This window comes from Chelonoidis abingdonii, chromosome 2, assembly GCF_003597395.2.
Source record: "Chelonoidis abingdonii isolate Lonesome George chromosome 2, CheloAbing_2.0, whole genome shotgun sequence".
In the NCBI taxonomy this organism is placed as follows: domain Eukaryota; kingdom Metazoa; phylum Chordata; order Testudines; family Testudinidae; genus Chelonoidis; species Chelonoidis abingdonii.
In genome coordinates, this window is record NC_133770.1 from 139,667,071 (window position 1) to 139,683,531 (window position 16,461).

Below are 16,461 nucleotides of genomic sequence, written 5' to 3' on the forward strand. Positions count from 1 at the left end.
TCTCTGTCTCCAGCACTGCTCTGCGCAGGGTGCTTGCTGCCCTCCGCCTACAAGGCAGCCACTTCTCCTCCCTTCTCAATCTCCACGGAGTGACTCTCCTTGCTCTGTTCTGCTGCCTTTCTTATATGGGCCAGCCTAGCCCTGATTGGTTGCTCCTATAATCCCTTCTGTGATTGGCTGCCTCTCGCGCATCCTCCCTAAGGCTGCGTTTAGCCTCTTTCTTCCAGTGTGGGGCAGATGCCCCATCACAACCTCCTTTTACTATAGCCCACCTCTTCCTCTCCACTGCCTCTGGCTCCTTAGAAATGATTACTCTGGCTACAGAAGGCACTAGCTGCATGTTGATCCCTTCACTGCCCCCTTCATCATTTCTTCATCTCCCCTCTCTCCGCCTGGCCTGCACAGCCTGGTTCTCCCTTCTCCCCACAGAGAAACTGGCATCAGCATGGGAACTGCAGTTTGAGGAGAGGCTGCAGGGGCTAGCGTGGTGTTTGTGGGGAGTCTTCCGATGTCTGTTCCCCATCTATTTAAAAAACAAAGTAGCACTGACCTGCCTTACAGGGGAGTTGGGAGGGTAAATACAATAAAGATTGCAAGGTGTTCAGATACTACAGTGATAGGGGGCCACCTCAGTCCCTATGATTGGCTGAAGCCCTGCAGCATCCCCACTCCACAGTTCTGACCCCTTCCTTTCTACCCGGCACTGTTCCAACACTCCATGTGCACTGCTCTGACCCACATGTTCCTTCCCCTGTGCTCAGACTTGCCTTCCACTGCTCCAGTTACTCCAGCATTTCCTCCATCACACCCACTGCTCAAACCCTCCCACCCCCACGTACCTGTTGTTTTGAGCCCCACTCTCTCACACCAGCTCCATGCTCATCCTTGCCACTCCGTGCCCCCTGCAAAGTTGAAGGGGATGGGGCTGTGAGCTGCCTGTACCTGCTGGAGGCAGGAAGGGGCAGGAGAGTGCCTCCCCACATCTAGGTGAAGTGTAAGGGACAGGGCTCTGCACATCCGCTTACAGCGTAGGAGACATGTAGAAATGTCCCATTAACGTCATTGAGAAGTTCTCAGCAGAACGAGGGCGCTCTACGGAGATGAATACAGTCTGAATCAATAGCTCTTTGAGTTACTGCTGCATTCATCTAAGTGCCCGTTCTTCACTATTATCAGGCTCCTCCTCTCCCCCTTCCACGTTTGCTGCTCTTGTGGGCCAAGCTCAGCTCCTCAGTTTCCATGCTTTGTGCCTGCTCCAAGCATGTCTCCTCTCAGTTCCCCATCCAGAGGGTCAGGGACCTCCAGATGTTAGCTCACAAAAGCAGCAGAGATTGGTGCTCTGACCTTCTCAGACGGTCATGCTCCCCCCAGATTCCAGCTCATGCTGCAGGGCAGGGAGTGAAGCTTAGAAGTATCCAGAAGGGCAGAGCTCCCTGCATGCTCGTTCACATATGGGGGGTCAGTGAGAGGTGCTCAGAACCTTCCAGAGAGACAGGACTCCCCAAATCCCATCTCACACATGGGTGTGGGCAAGGAGACTGGCTCAGAGTCCCCAAATCCTGGCTCATTCTTGGCACCCAACTGTGTCCCTGAGAGATGGGGCTGTGAATGGGCTCATCCGAGGCTGGAGGAGCAGCGCAGAGGTGGGAAGGGAAGAGTGTGGGGCAAACAGTGTTTGAAGGCTCCCTTACCCTAACAAAGGTGGCTGTCTAGAGTGTTCTCACTTGTCAGTAGCTGTGCGAAAGCTCCGTCCTACAGGGGAAGTTTGGCAAAGGGACAGAGAACACATTCCCTCCATTACCCAACCCACCCCCTTACTGCTCCCACCCCCCCACCTCATCTCCCTGCTGCTGCCCCACAAAAGTGTATAAGAGTCTGAAAATGTTAGGATCAGCTGATGTAAGGAACAGGGGCTGTTGAAAGGAAACCCTTGACCAAACTGGCCAGTAACTTGCTCTTCTTTGATCATACTCACTTCTGTTGCTTAGGAAACAGCTGAAGATCCTGATTGTCTAGAGTCTTTCATCTTCACTTGGTTTAATTCCTTGACAGCAATTCTTAAGTAAAATCAGACTTTTCATTTAGATTTTAGAGCATGGTAAAGTAGAAATTTTGGTGTCAGGGCAAAACTCCCCAAAAGAGCCTTTGCTGGATGCAGGCAGAGAACCGGAAATATGCACAACACACACTCTCTTGAGAGCTGCCAAGGGTGGGGCTTGAACTCACAATGCATGGGAGTTGCTCAGGTTCAGTAAACATAACTTGTCACCTTGAGCCACCCAGTTGCCGTGACAACAGATGGCCTGGAAGCCCTTTTGCTATTAACAAAGTCCTGGTCTTGCTGAACGTATATGCTTGAATCTTTGTGCCAAGTTAGCACAAGCTGATTGGAAGTTCCTGACTCTAAAGTTAATAACTACTTCAATATTGCTTCCCCAGCAGGGTAGTCGGAGCTATGCACTAATTGAGAGCAGTGCTGATTGACTGAGATCTAGCTGGGAAGGATCAGAGCCATAGGTTAAGTCTTAGGTGTCTGCAAAATCATGCTGAAACACTAGTTCATGTCTTCACTGGCAACATTAAAGCGCTGCCGCAGCAGCTCTTCAGTGTGGCTTGTGTAGTTGTGGCTTGTGTAGTCGCTCTAAAAAAACCCACCTCCACAAGGGGAATAGCTATCAGTGCAGGTGCACTGTCTACACTGGCACTTTACAGTGCTGAAACTTGCAGCGCTCAGGGGTGTGTTTTCATAACCCTGAGCAAGAAAGTTGCAGCGCTGTAAAGTGCCAGTGAAGACAAGCCCATAGATGACTTTGTAAAATGCTGCAGTAATGGGGGGCTGTATCTTGGAAGTGTTTGCTCAAATGATCTCATATTTGAACCACTGATATTACCCAGCGTCCACCATGAGGCACAACAAATCAAGCCAATCAGAGGTAGCATGAGGATTTTTAAAGTGCTTAGAGTAGTCTGCTTTTAAACAGAAAGTGATGCTCAGACTTGACCTTGGCACTCAGCTCTGTTAACCATTTGTGGTGTTTACTGTTTTACTTAGCTTTGATAGTGAAAATAAACTACTTGATTTCTCAAGCAATAGCACAATTCTGCAGCATTTGAATCCATGGGTACTGTTATAGAACCATAGAAGAGTAGGGCTGGAAGAGACCTCAGGATGTTATCAAGACCAGCCTCCTACACTTAGACCGTTCCTGACAAGTGTTTGTCCGATGGGGATTCCCCAGTCTCCCTTGGAAGTTCATTCCAGATCTTATCTATCCTTATAGTTAGAAAGTTTTTCCTAATATCTAACTTGATCTCCCTTGCTGCAGATTAAGTCCAAAGCTACCTGTCCAGCCTTCATTGGACATGGAGAACAATTGATCACTATCCTCTTTTTATAACAGCCCTTAACATATTTGAAGACTATTATCAGACACGCCCCCAGTCGTCTTCTCTCAAGACTAAACATGCCCAGTTTTTTTAATCTTTCCACATACGTCAGATTTTGTAAACCTTTTATCATTGTTGTTTGTTCACTCTCGTCTGAACTGTCTCCAGTTTGCTCACGTCTTTACTAAACAGTGGTGTCCAGAATTGGACACAGTATTCTAACTGAGGCTTCACCGGTGCAGAGGAGTGCGGACAATTTACATCCCTTGTCTTATACAACAATCCAGTTAATACACCCTAAAATAATTGCCTTTTTCCCAACTGCATCACATTGTTCACTTATATTCATTTTGTGATCCACCATAACCCCCAGATCCTTGTCAGCGGTACTACCACCTACCCACGTATTCCCTAGTTTGTATTTGTGCATTTGATTTTTCCTTTCTAAGTTAAGTACTTTGCACTTATCTTCACTGAATTTCATCTTGTTGAATTCAGACCAATTCTCCCAATTTTTCAAGGTCCTTTTGAATTCTAATCCAGACCTCTGAAGTGTTAACAACTCCTCCCATCTTCGTGTCATGTGCAAATATTACAAGTATATCATCAACTCCATTATTCTTGTCATTAATGAAAATGTTTAATAGTAGCAGACACATGTCGGATCCCTGCAGTCTGCCACTAGATACACTCTCCCAGTTGGACAGAGAACCATTGATAACTACTCTTTTGAATATGGTCGTTCAGCTAGTTGTGCATCCACCTTGTAGTAATTCAATCTAGACTGCGTTTCTCCAGTTTGTTTATAAGAATGCCATCTGGGACTGTGTCAGAAGCCACACTAAAATCAGATTTTATCACATGTGCTGCTTTTTCCCTAACCACCAGGCCAGTAACCCTATCAAAGAAGGAAATTAGGTTCGTTTGCCATCACTTGTTTTTGACAAATTTATGTTGGCTATTCAACCCTGTTATTCTGGAAGTACTTACAAACTGATGGTTTAGTAATTTGTTCCAGAAACTGAACTCATCAAAGCCCTGGCTCACTGTCTGTGCTGCCATTTATAACTGTGCTAGCTCTGTGTGCAGTGTCTGCGTGCCCTCCTGAGAGTGGACATACCCTAAGGGATCCAATATGGCATACCTCAAAACATGCCCACAATACAGCTTTAAAATACTGTGTGTTTAAGTGGCTAATTTGCATGGTGTCTAGTAAGCAAAGTAACCAGAGGAAAAAAATGCATCCAAGCACATAACCCTTCTACCCAGTGCTTAAGCTGTGATCCTTTCTGATCAGCTTTTTTCCCACATGGCCAGATAAACCCAATAGGTACCAATAGTGTGTCAAGATTTCTGTGCAGCTTTCCTGTGTTCTTGTACCTTTTCAATCCTGAGTAACCCCTTGGCAGATCAGTGTCAGAGTCCCTCACCGTGTTACAACCCCCTATAATAGTGCCAATTTTTCCCATAGCCAGTTAGGCAGCAGCCCCAAGACCTGCATTCTTACTACCCAGCTTACATGAGCACCTCTTAGCTGGGCTATCTGGTTTTCAGTGTTTTCTGCCTCTCTTTCCTCACTGCTGTTGGTCCCCATCTATCTTGCTCCCCAAATCACAATGCCCTAGGAATAGGCTTGTCCTAACAAATTGGTTTGTATGATGATTCTTTTCTCATGCCATTGCCAATTTTCAGTTAAACATATGGGAGTCCAGAAAGGTTTTGTAGTAAACATAGATAATAGGCCCCAGATCATTTGGTGTTCGAGGTTTCTCTGTATGAAACAGGTTTGTTTGAGTCCTCTGGCTGTTCTGTCTTTTTCTAACCTATCACAAGAAAGTAATCCAGTCTGATCAACAGTGAGGCTTGCAGATAGTCTATTGGGATACTGTGCTAACTTTGTATAAATTGCCTTTGTTTTTTTTTAATTAACTGTTTGCAGTTTCTGATAGTTGTTTATACCTTAGGCTTGGTCTACACCCAAAACTTAAGTCGACCTAGTTAAGCGAACCTATGTAGTGTCATAGACAGTGCTTGGTCAGTGGAAGAATTCTTCTGTCGAACTAGCTGCTTCTCTTGAAGGAATGGGCTTACTACAGTGAAGGAAAAAAACCTTCTATCACTGTAGTAAGGGTCTATGCTACGGCAGCATAGCTGCAGTACTGCAGATGTGCTGTTCTAGTGCTTGTCATGTAAACATCCTCCCGATGGTATCAGGTACAAGAGTGCTGCTAATTTTCAAATCGACACATGGAAAAATACTCGCTTGGAAAGAAACAAAATGACTTTGCATTTGATTTGAAGTACTAAAAGATGGTTTGCTAAAATACTATGTAACTGACATTGGAGCTGTGTGAAGAGACATGTAGATCTAAGTAAACTAAGTTTGGGTACACTTAAAAGCAAGATTTCAGAATGTAAGATTGATTGGATAGGTTATATAATTACTGGACTTGAGCGGTATTCTTCATAAAATTCTCAATATACTACTACAAGAGTTTTTTCTTAAGCAGTTAGCTGGTAATGAAACACGCTCAAGAAAACCTACAGTTTCTGCTCACAAAGGTGTGTCGTTATTGGTTAGTTTTATTAATGCATCTGAATGGCGTAGCTGAAGGCTAAACTGGCACACTATGCTGCTATATGACTGTTGTTTTTTACCATTCTTAATATAAGCAAATAGATTTTCTACCTGAGGTGTTATGCCAAAGTTTTTCTTTTACCCATGGTACAAACACTACAATTCTGCTGCCTACAAAGTGATGTGCTTGTAAATTGATATTAAAAGTGCATGTGCGCACACACACACGCACGCTCTACTGTTGGCCTACAGAGCCAGCGCAAACCTCAAGGAGGAATTCCTTACCTCTCAAATTAGCAGAATTTTCTTGCCTGCCTACATAACAAAACTAATAACATCCAAAACTTGCTCAGACAGCCCAGTGTTTGTACAAGTCAGTAATAGTTATTAGTCTGTAGCTTAGACGTTCTGCTGAATGGCTATTATGAAGTTGTTAGCTGGGGAAAGAACAGATGGGGGAAGAAAGCATAGTTCTTCTAACTTGTTTTTGAATTCCTGATCATCTGATTCTCTAGTACAAATGGAACAAGTTGTAGTTATTAAACCCAGTAAAATCCTCTCCTTTCTCTCTATCAGATAATTTCAGACCTTGAATCGTGGAATGATGAGCTCTCTCAGCAGATGAATGACTTCGACACTGAAGATCTTACAATAGCAGAGCAGAGACTCCAGCACCATGCAGACAAAGCCCTGACGATGAATAACCTGACCTTTGATGTCATACACCAAGGACAAGATCTGCTGCAGTATGTCAATGAAGTGCAGGCCTCTGGTAAGATGGATCTGTCCCATCTTATTCCGGTTAATATATTTATTATATTATACTAACAGGGCGTCTGAAAGTGGCATCGATCCCCATTAATCACAATCAAGAGGGGAGTGGACATGTATTCTGCTTGGAAAATAATTCCATAGCATTTTAATAAACTAGATGAAGCATGCTGATCACTCATAAAATAGATCCTACTAACAATTAAAATGCTCAGGTTTAAAGTGGGAGTGGAAGGAACTCTGTAGGATGTGAAAGTAAATAGAAAGATAAATAGAATTAATTGTACAGGGAATTTATTTTGATTACGTATTGACTTTACAAGTAAAAGCAATTCATATTTTAGTTTCTTAATCCTTTTCACTTGATTTTCTTTACAATATCCTCCTGCATTTAACCCTTCACAAGATATCATTATAGACTTTAAGGATTTCTCCTAAGATAATGTTGAGCATTCACTTGCTCATTGTAAAACACCTGGAAATTCTTCGAGATTTACATATATTTTACTAAAATGAAAGTGGTTGGTATATAATAACTATAATATGGAACTCCCCTGGAAATTTCAAATTAATGGATCTCCACAGGTGTGGAGTTGCTTTGCGACAGAGATGTAGATATGGCAACTCGTGTTCAGGATCTGCTGGAATTTCTTCATGAGAAACAACAGGAGCTGGACTCAGCAGCGGAACAGCATCGGAAACACTTAGAACAGTGTGTGCAGCTGCGCCACCTGCAGGCTGAAGTCAAACAGGTATGAGCTAAATATGTTCTGTGCGTTGTGAGTAGGTGTGTGTATATGTTCCATATATAGAGGTGCATGCAAATAAGATAGCTATGTTGTAAGAAAAAAGTGTTTTAACTTCTTATTTTTGCAGGTTTTTGGGCTGAGAATTAAGCATCTAGGACACTCGACTCTCAAAGCGGATAATACCAGTTTAATTGTTGTTAACAATTACTGTTTGCTATGGGACAATGCTGTCTGAAGAGCAGTTAGCCTGTTCAGTTCATTTTTGTGTCTTCCCTGTAACAGACAGTAAAAAATCCTTTGAAATCTTCCCTGAGCTCTGCAGTGAGATTAGCTCAGGTGCCTTGCTTGCATCACTTACCAGTAAGGAGGGATAATGTGTAACAGCAGGGCACATCATATTGGCTGAGCAAAGTGAGGCCTTTCACTCAACTTGATGGCATCTCTCTCTTTCAGTAATCCGATAACTTTGGAATGCTGTGTGTAGACAAATCCAAATTTTCAGAGATGGTTTTAGGTATCGGTGGCCAGAACTCTATTGATTTTGGTGAAATTAGGAAAGCCAGAAGGGGAAAAAGGGGCATACAGAGCCCTTGCACCTGGTGAACAGAGCCAGCAGCTTCAGCCAGCTCTATTTGTCCATAGATCTAAGAACTGGTTGATGACAGCCATTAACATCTTCTAGCTCCTATTAGCACCTTCCAGCTTAATGACAGTCCCCATCTGAGTTCTACCCATTGTCCAAATAGAGTTTAAAATGTTGGTACCCTGGATGACTTACTCCCAGACAGGAAGAAAATGGGGAGACCTGGGTTAAGGAAGACTGGGGAACCTGGGAGTGGGGGGGTGGATCAGTGCACAGAGTCCCTGCAGTATGGAATAGGAGGGAGCGGGGAGCATAAAGAGCCCCTGGCATGGGGGAAGGGGTTGAGGCGGATTGTAGGGAACCCTGAAGTAGAGGGGGAGGATGGGAGGGCTCCCCACTGGGAACTTGTGAAAGGGAATGAAGGAGTGCAAGGAGCCCCTGGTATGCAAGGAGCTCAGCCTGCAGAAGCTGTGAAGTATGTGACCACCCTATTTTAATGTAACTTGAACTATCTAAATGTTTATAGTTGGCCAGTGTGCAGACTGATACACTCTAGGCTGTGCTTGTTAGAATGATTACAGAGTGGAAACTACTATTTTAATGTAAGAGGAATGAGGTGGAAGAGATTTTACAATGATTTAGCTTAGACAGCCATCTGTTGTTTATTACATGCTGTCTTGTGAGGATGTAAGGAAAGTGCCAATTGGTTATGATGTCCAGCCTCCACAATATACTCTTGATTGCAGAGATTCTCTTACCAGCTGAGACAGGATCTTTTCTTTATGAAATGCTGATGGACTAGAATGGTGGTATCAGTTGCCCTACCCCTCCCTTTCCAGTGAGATTGAAACAGTCTCATTTTAGAATATAGGATGCACACTACATTTATGGTTTAATCACATACATAATTCTTACTATAGCATACACTGTCCTGTCACCTTCGTTTGTGTATGAGAGCTGGGGGAACAGGGAATGAGAGAGGAGGAGCAGTTGAAAATTGCATTGACATGTGTTGCTGATCACATGTCCTACAGCAGTTGACAGAGGTATACTGCTGAAAAATATCAGTGTCATGCTTAAGATGTGTTTTCAGGATTTATTCTGTGCACTCTGTGAGACTCTTCTTTTTTCTGAGTGATTAGTAATCCTAGCTAAAGTGGGCATTGCAAGTTTTTTGTAAAACCAAACTACTGAAAACATTTAACATAAGCCTCTTATATAGATGTTAATTGCTGAGATTGGACCCCTCTTCTTCCTGAAGTAAGTTTGTGGGAATCTTTCAGCTGCCTCAAAAAGCAGTTGGATCTGGCCCTTTACAACTAGAGCACATTTCTAGTGTTGTAAATAAAAAACACTTGCCAAGATAGTATTGTTCATACTGCTTAGTCATAAAACAGTAATATTCCCACCCAGGAGATAGGCTGTTTACAGAGCATCTTTCTGGGTGTATATATATATATATATTTTTTGTTGGTCCCTTTAGATTTATGAATGTTCACATGAAAGTGTGCAACCTATAAAGAGTATTTAGATTGCAAGTTCTTCAAGGCAAGTCTCTCTCTTGTTGTTAGTATAGGTCATAACAGAAATCAGGGCCCTATTATGCTTGTCTCGAGGTGATACCTTAATATCAACAATTAAGAACCCATCTCTATTTGTCTAGAGTTTTATATTAACTCTAATACTGTCATTCTTGACCTGTCACGTTTTTCAGAGGTGTTTGAATTTTCAAATAAGTTCATAAACTGTGCTTAATATAAATACTTATTTAAACACACAACTGAGAGGGTGCATGTATATGTTAAACACTTAATTTGTAAGCTTATCGCTCCTTATCCATATAATCTAAAAATGCTTCTCTCAACTTGAGACTGAAGTGTCTGAATCTAAAAGCATGATCTGATACTTTGTATTTGTATGGTCTCCTTAGAATTCTACTAACACCCTTTGAAGTGTTTTGGGACTAGTAACTTTTATTTCTTCTGACTTTTATTATGTTAATACAAATACATGGGGGGGGAGTGCGGGCGAGCGCAATTTTATAGAGGTACTGCTGGTTAGCAGGTTAGCGTTTGTCCTGGAGTGTGGCANGGGGAGGGGGAGATGTTAAACCAGGAAGCAGGACCACTTGCTGTTTCTTCTGAACTGGAAAATGCTTTGTAGCTCAGTAGATCACAGCCTATGCACTATCTGAGAGTAACATGACATAGTAAATCTCCTTTTCAGACTGTTCTGTTTGTATTTTATTGCCGGAAGCCCTGAACACATGGTTTCCAGGGTTAAATTACTGTGATTTCCTGCCCAATTTACTGTTGAACTGGACATAAGCATCCATTACGGTATGGAGAGGCTGTCTCTCTCCAGGGCTAAGATTGTAACCAGCTTTTCATTTTAGTCATGATTTTGAGAGCCCCCCCCCCCGCCTCCAATGTGAAAACTGCTGCTACTGCTGACTTTTTTTCATGATTCATTTACGTATCGCAGCAGTGTGGCATGGTGCCCTGCAAAGAAAAAGGAGTCCATAGCTCAAGCTGTTTACCATCTAATGGAAACAAATAAGCTGTACCTGTGCTGGGTTTAGTTGCCACAATTGTCCCTCAACTCCACCAGTGATAGCAACAAGGGTGGGAGCATTGTGAAAATGAGGCTTTTGCGGCTACCTATATTTTGATCGGAGTTGTCCATCCCTGCTCTGAGCACAGCAAATGAACATGGTGATAAAAACATCCATGGCTGCTGGTGCCTTAATTACTGTACCTCTATCACAGGTGCAGCTTTTTATTTCCAAAAAAAAAAAAAAAGATAAAACCACAAGCTAGAACGATAACGGAAAATGAGGAGGTAGGAGAAGGGCTAAAAGAACAGAGGCTTTAATACATCACATTAAAGATTTGCTTGCTAAATTAAGATGCCTAATAGAATTGGGTAAGGCAAGAGTGGATAAAAGCGGAGAGTGGTATAGAAGAAGGGTTTTGAGATGGGACTTGGAGGGGACTCGGGATGCTTGGTGTGCAAGAAGAGAGAGTGCTTCAGATGTAGGGACTAGTAGAGCTTGACTTGAACTCCAGAGATGTGTGGTGTCTGGCTAGAAGAGAATTTTTTTGGGAAGTGAAAGGTAAACTGGATGCAACACACATCAGACATTGGCTTGAAAAATAAGGGTGGTGTGCTTTTTCCGTAAGTAATCCTATAGTTTTTGCCTCAAGAAACTCAATTTAACCTTTACAAAACTTGCTTCTTTCTCAGTGTCAGCACTCGGGTCTTAACGCTATTTTCAGAAAGTTGATTTTAAATTTTAACTGAGATTTTAAAAAAAAATTGAAAATCTGTGTTCTGATGGTGTTTGTTATATCCATTGACTTCCTGATATCTGTAATGGGGCCACCAGATCTTATAGGGTTTAACATATGTCCCAATCATAGAAGGGGGCTCCTGTAGGGAGGTCCCGACTTGGTCCTGAGCCATTCAAAAGCTCCTATGTTGACATTATACCATAGTAATACTTCACAGCTATAGACTGAAATACATTCTAGCTCGAGAAACCAAGAACAGACACCAAAGTTTACCCGATGAATTCTTAAGACTTTCTAAAAAATAACTACATTTGTTTTATGTCCATTAAAGTAGCATAAACCAGTAGCTTGTAGGCCAGTGTAGTTAGCTAGTTAGTTATCCAGGTCAAATTTATAAAATGGCAAGGAGGGGAATTGCACTTTAGCTCTGCTCCACTGCACCTTATGAGACTATCCATATGCCTTCCAGTCATAGAAGATGAGAAATATTAATGAGGGAGAGAACAAGCTAGCAGTTTCCTTGAACTGGGGAAGGGAGAAACAATCTAATATGAAATGCACCCGGAAGAGCTTTGTGGATCTAATTTATCATCCTCCTTGTTTAGAAACTGTGATATTGAGAACTGTTCATAACAGCTGAGAGGAGATGATGCCCATGTGCAGTTAAACTTTGACAGTATGACCAACACAATTTCTTTGCTGTATTATGCTCTGCATGCTAACAGTTGCCCCATGTACAGGAATAGATTCATCCTCCATGGCACTTAACTTGACAATACATCAGTACTAACTTTCTGTCTTCGAGACTTATACAATTCTCACTCCAGTCTTCCTGGTGAGTTGATTCATGACAAATGTTGGGGAATTCACCACCGTTTTAACTTCTCAAATATACATTAATTAGATTCTCTGTGGCTGCAGATATCATAAGCCCCATATACTCTTCCTATTAGGATAATACTACTTGCTAAATATACCCCACAGCTGCGAACTTGTTAAAATCAGTAAGTGAACCCTCAAAATACCTTGATTTAAAATATTCCTGGCCAAACCGGCAAAAAGTGCAACACTAAAGGTCAGTTACTGGATCTGTGAAGCTTGTTCTGAGTGCAGATACCTTACAGTAGGGTAGGTGGGTTGGTGGGAGCATGAGAACAGAGTTGTAGTTGTTTGAGGTACCGTAACTCTGCATTTCCATGTTTTTCTACATTAACCCTTTTCACTTTGAGACTATATAGAATGTTTACTTTCTTTAACTTCCTTTCTGGTTTCCTGTCCCTGACATTCTTTCAATGTATCATGACAAGTCCATCTTTAAGTGCTTAACTATAGAACTAGATATTGACAGTTAGTCATATAAATATGGTGACATTTTTGACAGCATGGGAGGAGGAAGTGACATATAATATAAACAGAACATAAGTGTCAAGAGAGGTCTTGCTGTTTGTAACTTCCTGAGTTGTCAGAGGGAGAACTAGGCTTGGCGCTGTTCCCCCTGCTGGAGGGGGAAGATCCAACTCCGAGTTACTGTGGTTATGCAACACCCTAACCAGTTACTTGACATTGTGTTTTAAACCCGCTACTGATGTGTATGGATGCTACCACATTTGTATTGCACTGGGAACCAAATGGGATTCTGTTCTTGTGAGAGCCAGACAGTGGGGTTCACACTTGATGGGAGTGCAGAACTACTCACCCATGAACATTCAAAAGTCAGAAGGGAGAGACGAGCCCAAAACATGCATTAACATTAGTCCTTTAGATTGCCTCAATATGTTTTACTTACTCCTTCATTCCCCAGTAAAAGGCTTAATGGATGACTTAAGGGTAGCTCAAGTCCGAGTTTATTGACAACCAAGAATTAAAAACAAAAAAAAAACAAAACCAGTGGTCATTATCTTAGCATTTGTATGTGCAAATAGTCATAAATGTACAGTTACTAAGCCTTATGCTCACAGTTCAAATTCTTGATCTGAAACATGACAGCTAGACAGCTAAATTAATGTGTTAGCTGTTATAAATCGGATCTGTAATTTCACCTAGTGTTATTTTCCAGGCACTGGCAAGGGCATTATATTGTGGAACAAGTCTTATTTCCTTAAGTAGTGTTAATTGCAAATAACTTACTTCTGTGTAATAATAGAAATGGAGCTTTTCTTGCTGATCAGAGGAGGACTTCTAAATTGTGCTGTCTTGTGTTCTGTTTCAGGTGCTGGGCTGGATCCGAAATGGGGAGTCTATGTTAAATGCGGGGCTTATCACGGCTAGCTCCCTGCAGGAGGCAGAACAGCTGCAAAGGGAGCATGAGCAGTTCCAGCATGCTATAGAGGTATAAAAAATGTGGTGTTCATGCCGTTCTCCAATAAGATGGGCTCTTATGATATAGTTCATGGCAAACATTATAAAGCAGGGGCAGGCAAACTTTTTGGCCTGAGGGACGCATCAGGTTTTGGAAATTGTGTGGAGGACCGGTTAGGAGAGACTGTGCCTCCCCAAACAGCCAGGTGTGGCCAGGCCCCCGCCCCATTTTTGTCCCATCCCTCCCCAGACCTCTGCCCCATCTACTCTCTGTCCCCTGACCACCCCCGGAATCCCCATCCCTGACTGCTCCCCGCAGCCCCATTCCAACCCCTCCTCTCATTCCTGACTGCCCCGCCTCCCCGGGAGCCCCCCCCCCCCTTCCTGACTGCCTCCTGGGACCCCTGCACCCATTCAACACCCCTGTTCCCCATCCTCTGACCTCTCCAACACCTATTTACACCCCCGCCCCGACCACTATCCCAAACTCCCCTGCCCTCTATCCACCCCCCTCCCCCGCCTGCTCCCTTATTGCGCTGCTTGGAGCACCGTTGGCTGTCGGCACTACAGCTGCGTTGGCTGGAACCACCCACACCACCGCGCAGCACAGAGCACCAGGTCAGGCCAGGCTCTGCAGCTGCGCTTCCCAGCCACCCAGAGCATTGCGCCAGCAGCATGGGGCACTGAGGCTGGGGGCGAGCCTCCCGGGGCAGGAGTTCAGGGGCCGGGCAGGAGGGTCCAGCAGGCCAGATGTGGCCCACGGGCCATAGTTTGCTCACCTCTTTTAAAAGCAACATGAGGAATAGATTAAGTCCATATGTGCCTTCTAGATAGATCTCTCACCACTTGGGCAACAACAAAAAGGTTAATAACGTGAATGTTTACATTTGGGGTGAATAGACGGAGGGAGGTGAGGACAGTTCCTAGGAAAGGGAGTTTTGAGAAGCAGGGATTCTGACAGTCATGATTCTGCTCTGTGTCAGTGCAGTGCTTTTAATAAGTCAAGGGCAGTGGTAGTTCACTTTATATAAATATTTAAATTGTGTATTTACAAAATGGCTGAGACAGATTTAATCAAACAAAAGACTGTTGCAAACAGTGGTTTAGAATAGGATGCTGTGGGTTTCTAGGTTTTAAGACTAAGCTAATATAATAGATGATAAATTGATTACAAATGGGGAATGTACACAAATTGCATCATTACAAATAAGATAAAAGTTTTCCTAACATGGTCTCATAACTTCAGAGTATTCTGTGTGTAAATTAGTAGCTTTTGTTAATATGTTAATGTGATCTTTACGAGGCCTTCCTAAGTGAACTTGCATTATTAGTATGTTAGTGTTAATCCTGTTGATCCTTTCAGTATACAATTGGACAAAAATGAAAGGCACATTTTAATGCACTATTTTGGCACAAATTTGAATGCACTATTTTGGGAGATAGTGTGTAAAGTTTTGTTCAGTATTTTACTTTTGCTGAACACTAAAATCATGTCTCTAGTGATTGATTAGCTTGTTTGTTTTCAGAAGAAGTCCATTTTACCGTAAATGCCTTCTGTTTTGCCGCCTTTTTGTGGAGTTTTCTGTTTCCCATCTCCGTTTACAGTTTGCAATGTGTGTCCTCACTCTAAGAAAGCTTTGGTGTTGAGTATAACTCTCCTGAGCTATGGGTATTTATCCATGTAGGGATAAATGATGATGAATTTTAATTTGAATATTTTCTGGACAATAGTGCACTTGCATATATTCAAACTTCTTATACATAGGGCTTCCAGATTACAAACAGGTGTATGTTTTCACTGGGGGACAAAATGTTCAGTATTATCATTAACAAATAATCAATTAGTTGGCTCATTTCACATCCCCCTGGATACTTGTTCTATCATTTTCACTCCACATAAGTGTGAAATGGACTGCAAGAAAGTTTGTATGAAGAGAATAATTCTGATATCCAATAATCAAACTGTGATGCTTTGAGTTTCACCCAGACCAATAAGAGGCTATGTCACTGCCTGTCCTATAACCTGTTTGCTGTGTAGCTTTGCCTCAGAGCCCTGAAACCAACAGCCAGCTCACTGCACAGTGGCCTCAGCCTGGCTCCAGCCCTTGCAGGGTGACACCAACAGCCCTTCCAGAACCAAGTTGCCCCTGCAGCATCCAGTCCTTCTCATTGAATCCTCAGAGAAGTTATCAAGTTTGTTGCCTCCAAAGAGACAACAAACAACAACCTGGTAGTTGGCTGAACACCCACACTTGAAATGCTTTTCTAATAAAACAAGAATATGTTTATTATCAAGGAACCTAGTGAAAGAAGAATTAAGTGATTACAAGTAAGAGTGAAAGAGAGAGGGGAAAGGTTACAAATAAAATGCTCTTCTTGTGACTAAAAGTTAATTCTCGCCAGTTACAATCATTGCCTGAGCAATTTCCTTACATACATCAACTTTCATAGGCTCAAAGGGTACTGTACTCGATCGTCCCCTTGGAGACGGACACACAAATGAAAAGGCTTTTTGCATCCCCTTACATATTTCCAAAACTCACTGTTTTGTCCCCAGACTCAGGATGCACCCTGGTGTTTAGGCTTGTGCTGTTCTTCCCATCTCCCTCTTGATTTGTATGTAAAAGGAGCATCTGTTGTTTGGATTCCACAATGCTCAATTTACAGTGGAGATATGTGGAAGGCTGCCTTCCTCCCTGTCTGGGAGAAAACCCATTTCTCCCTTTGTTTGGTCACAGACTTTAAAGCACAATATCAGTAAATATTCCTAATTCCTCATATATTGTTAGTACATATATTTCA

At 42.7% G+C, this 16,461-nt stretch overlaps 1 protein-coding gene across 3 annotated transcripts in view; it reads left to right on the top strand.

The window, feature by feature from the left end:
- The window catches only part of TRIO (trio Rho guanine nucleotide exchange factor), a 457,553-nt gene that overhangs the window by 255,642 nt on the left and 185,450 nt on the right, over nt 1–16,461 (top strand). For all 3 annotated transcript variants that reach the window (XM_075062688.1, XM_075062687.1, XM_075062686.1), the window contains exons 14-16: nt 6,542–6,737; nt 7,322–7,488; nt 13,571–13,690. In XM_075062688.1, the coding sequence (XP_074918789.1) occupies nt 6,542–6,737; nt 7,322–7,488; nt 13,571–13,690 (483 nt within the window). The remainder of the gene's footprint in view (nt 1–6,541; nt 6,738–7,321; nt 7,489–13,570; nt 13,691–16,461) is intronic.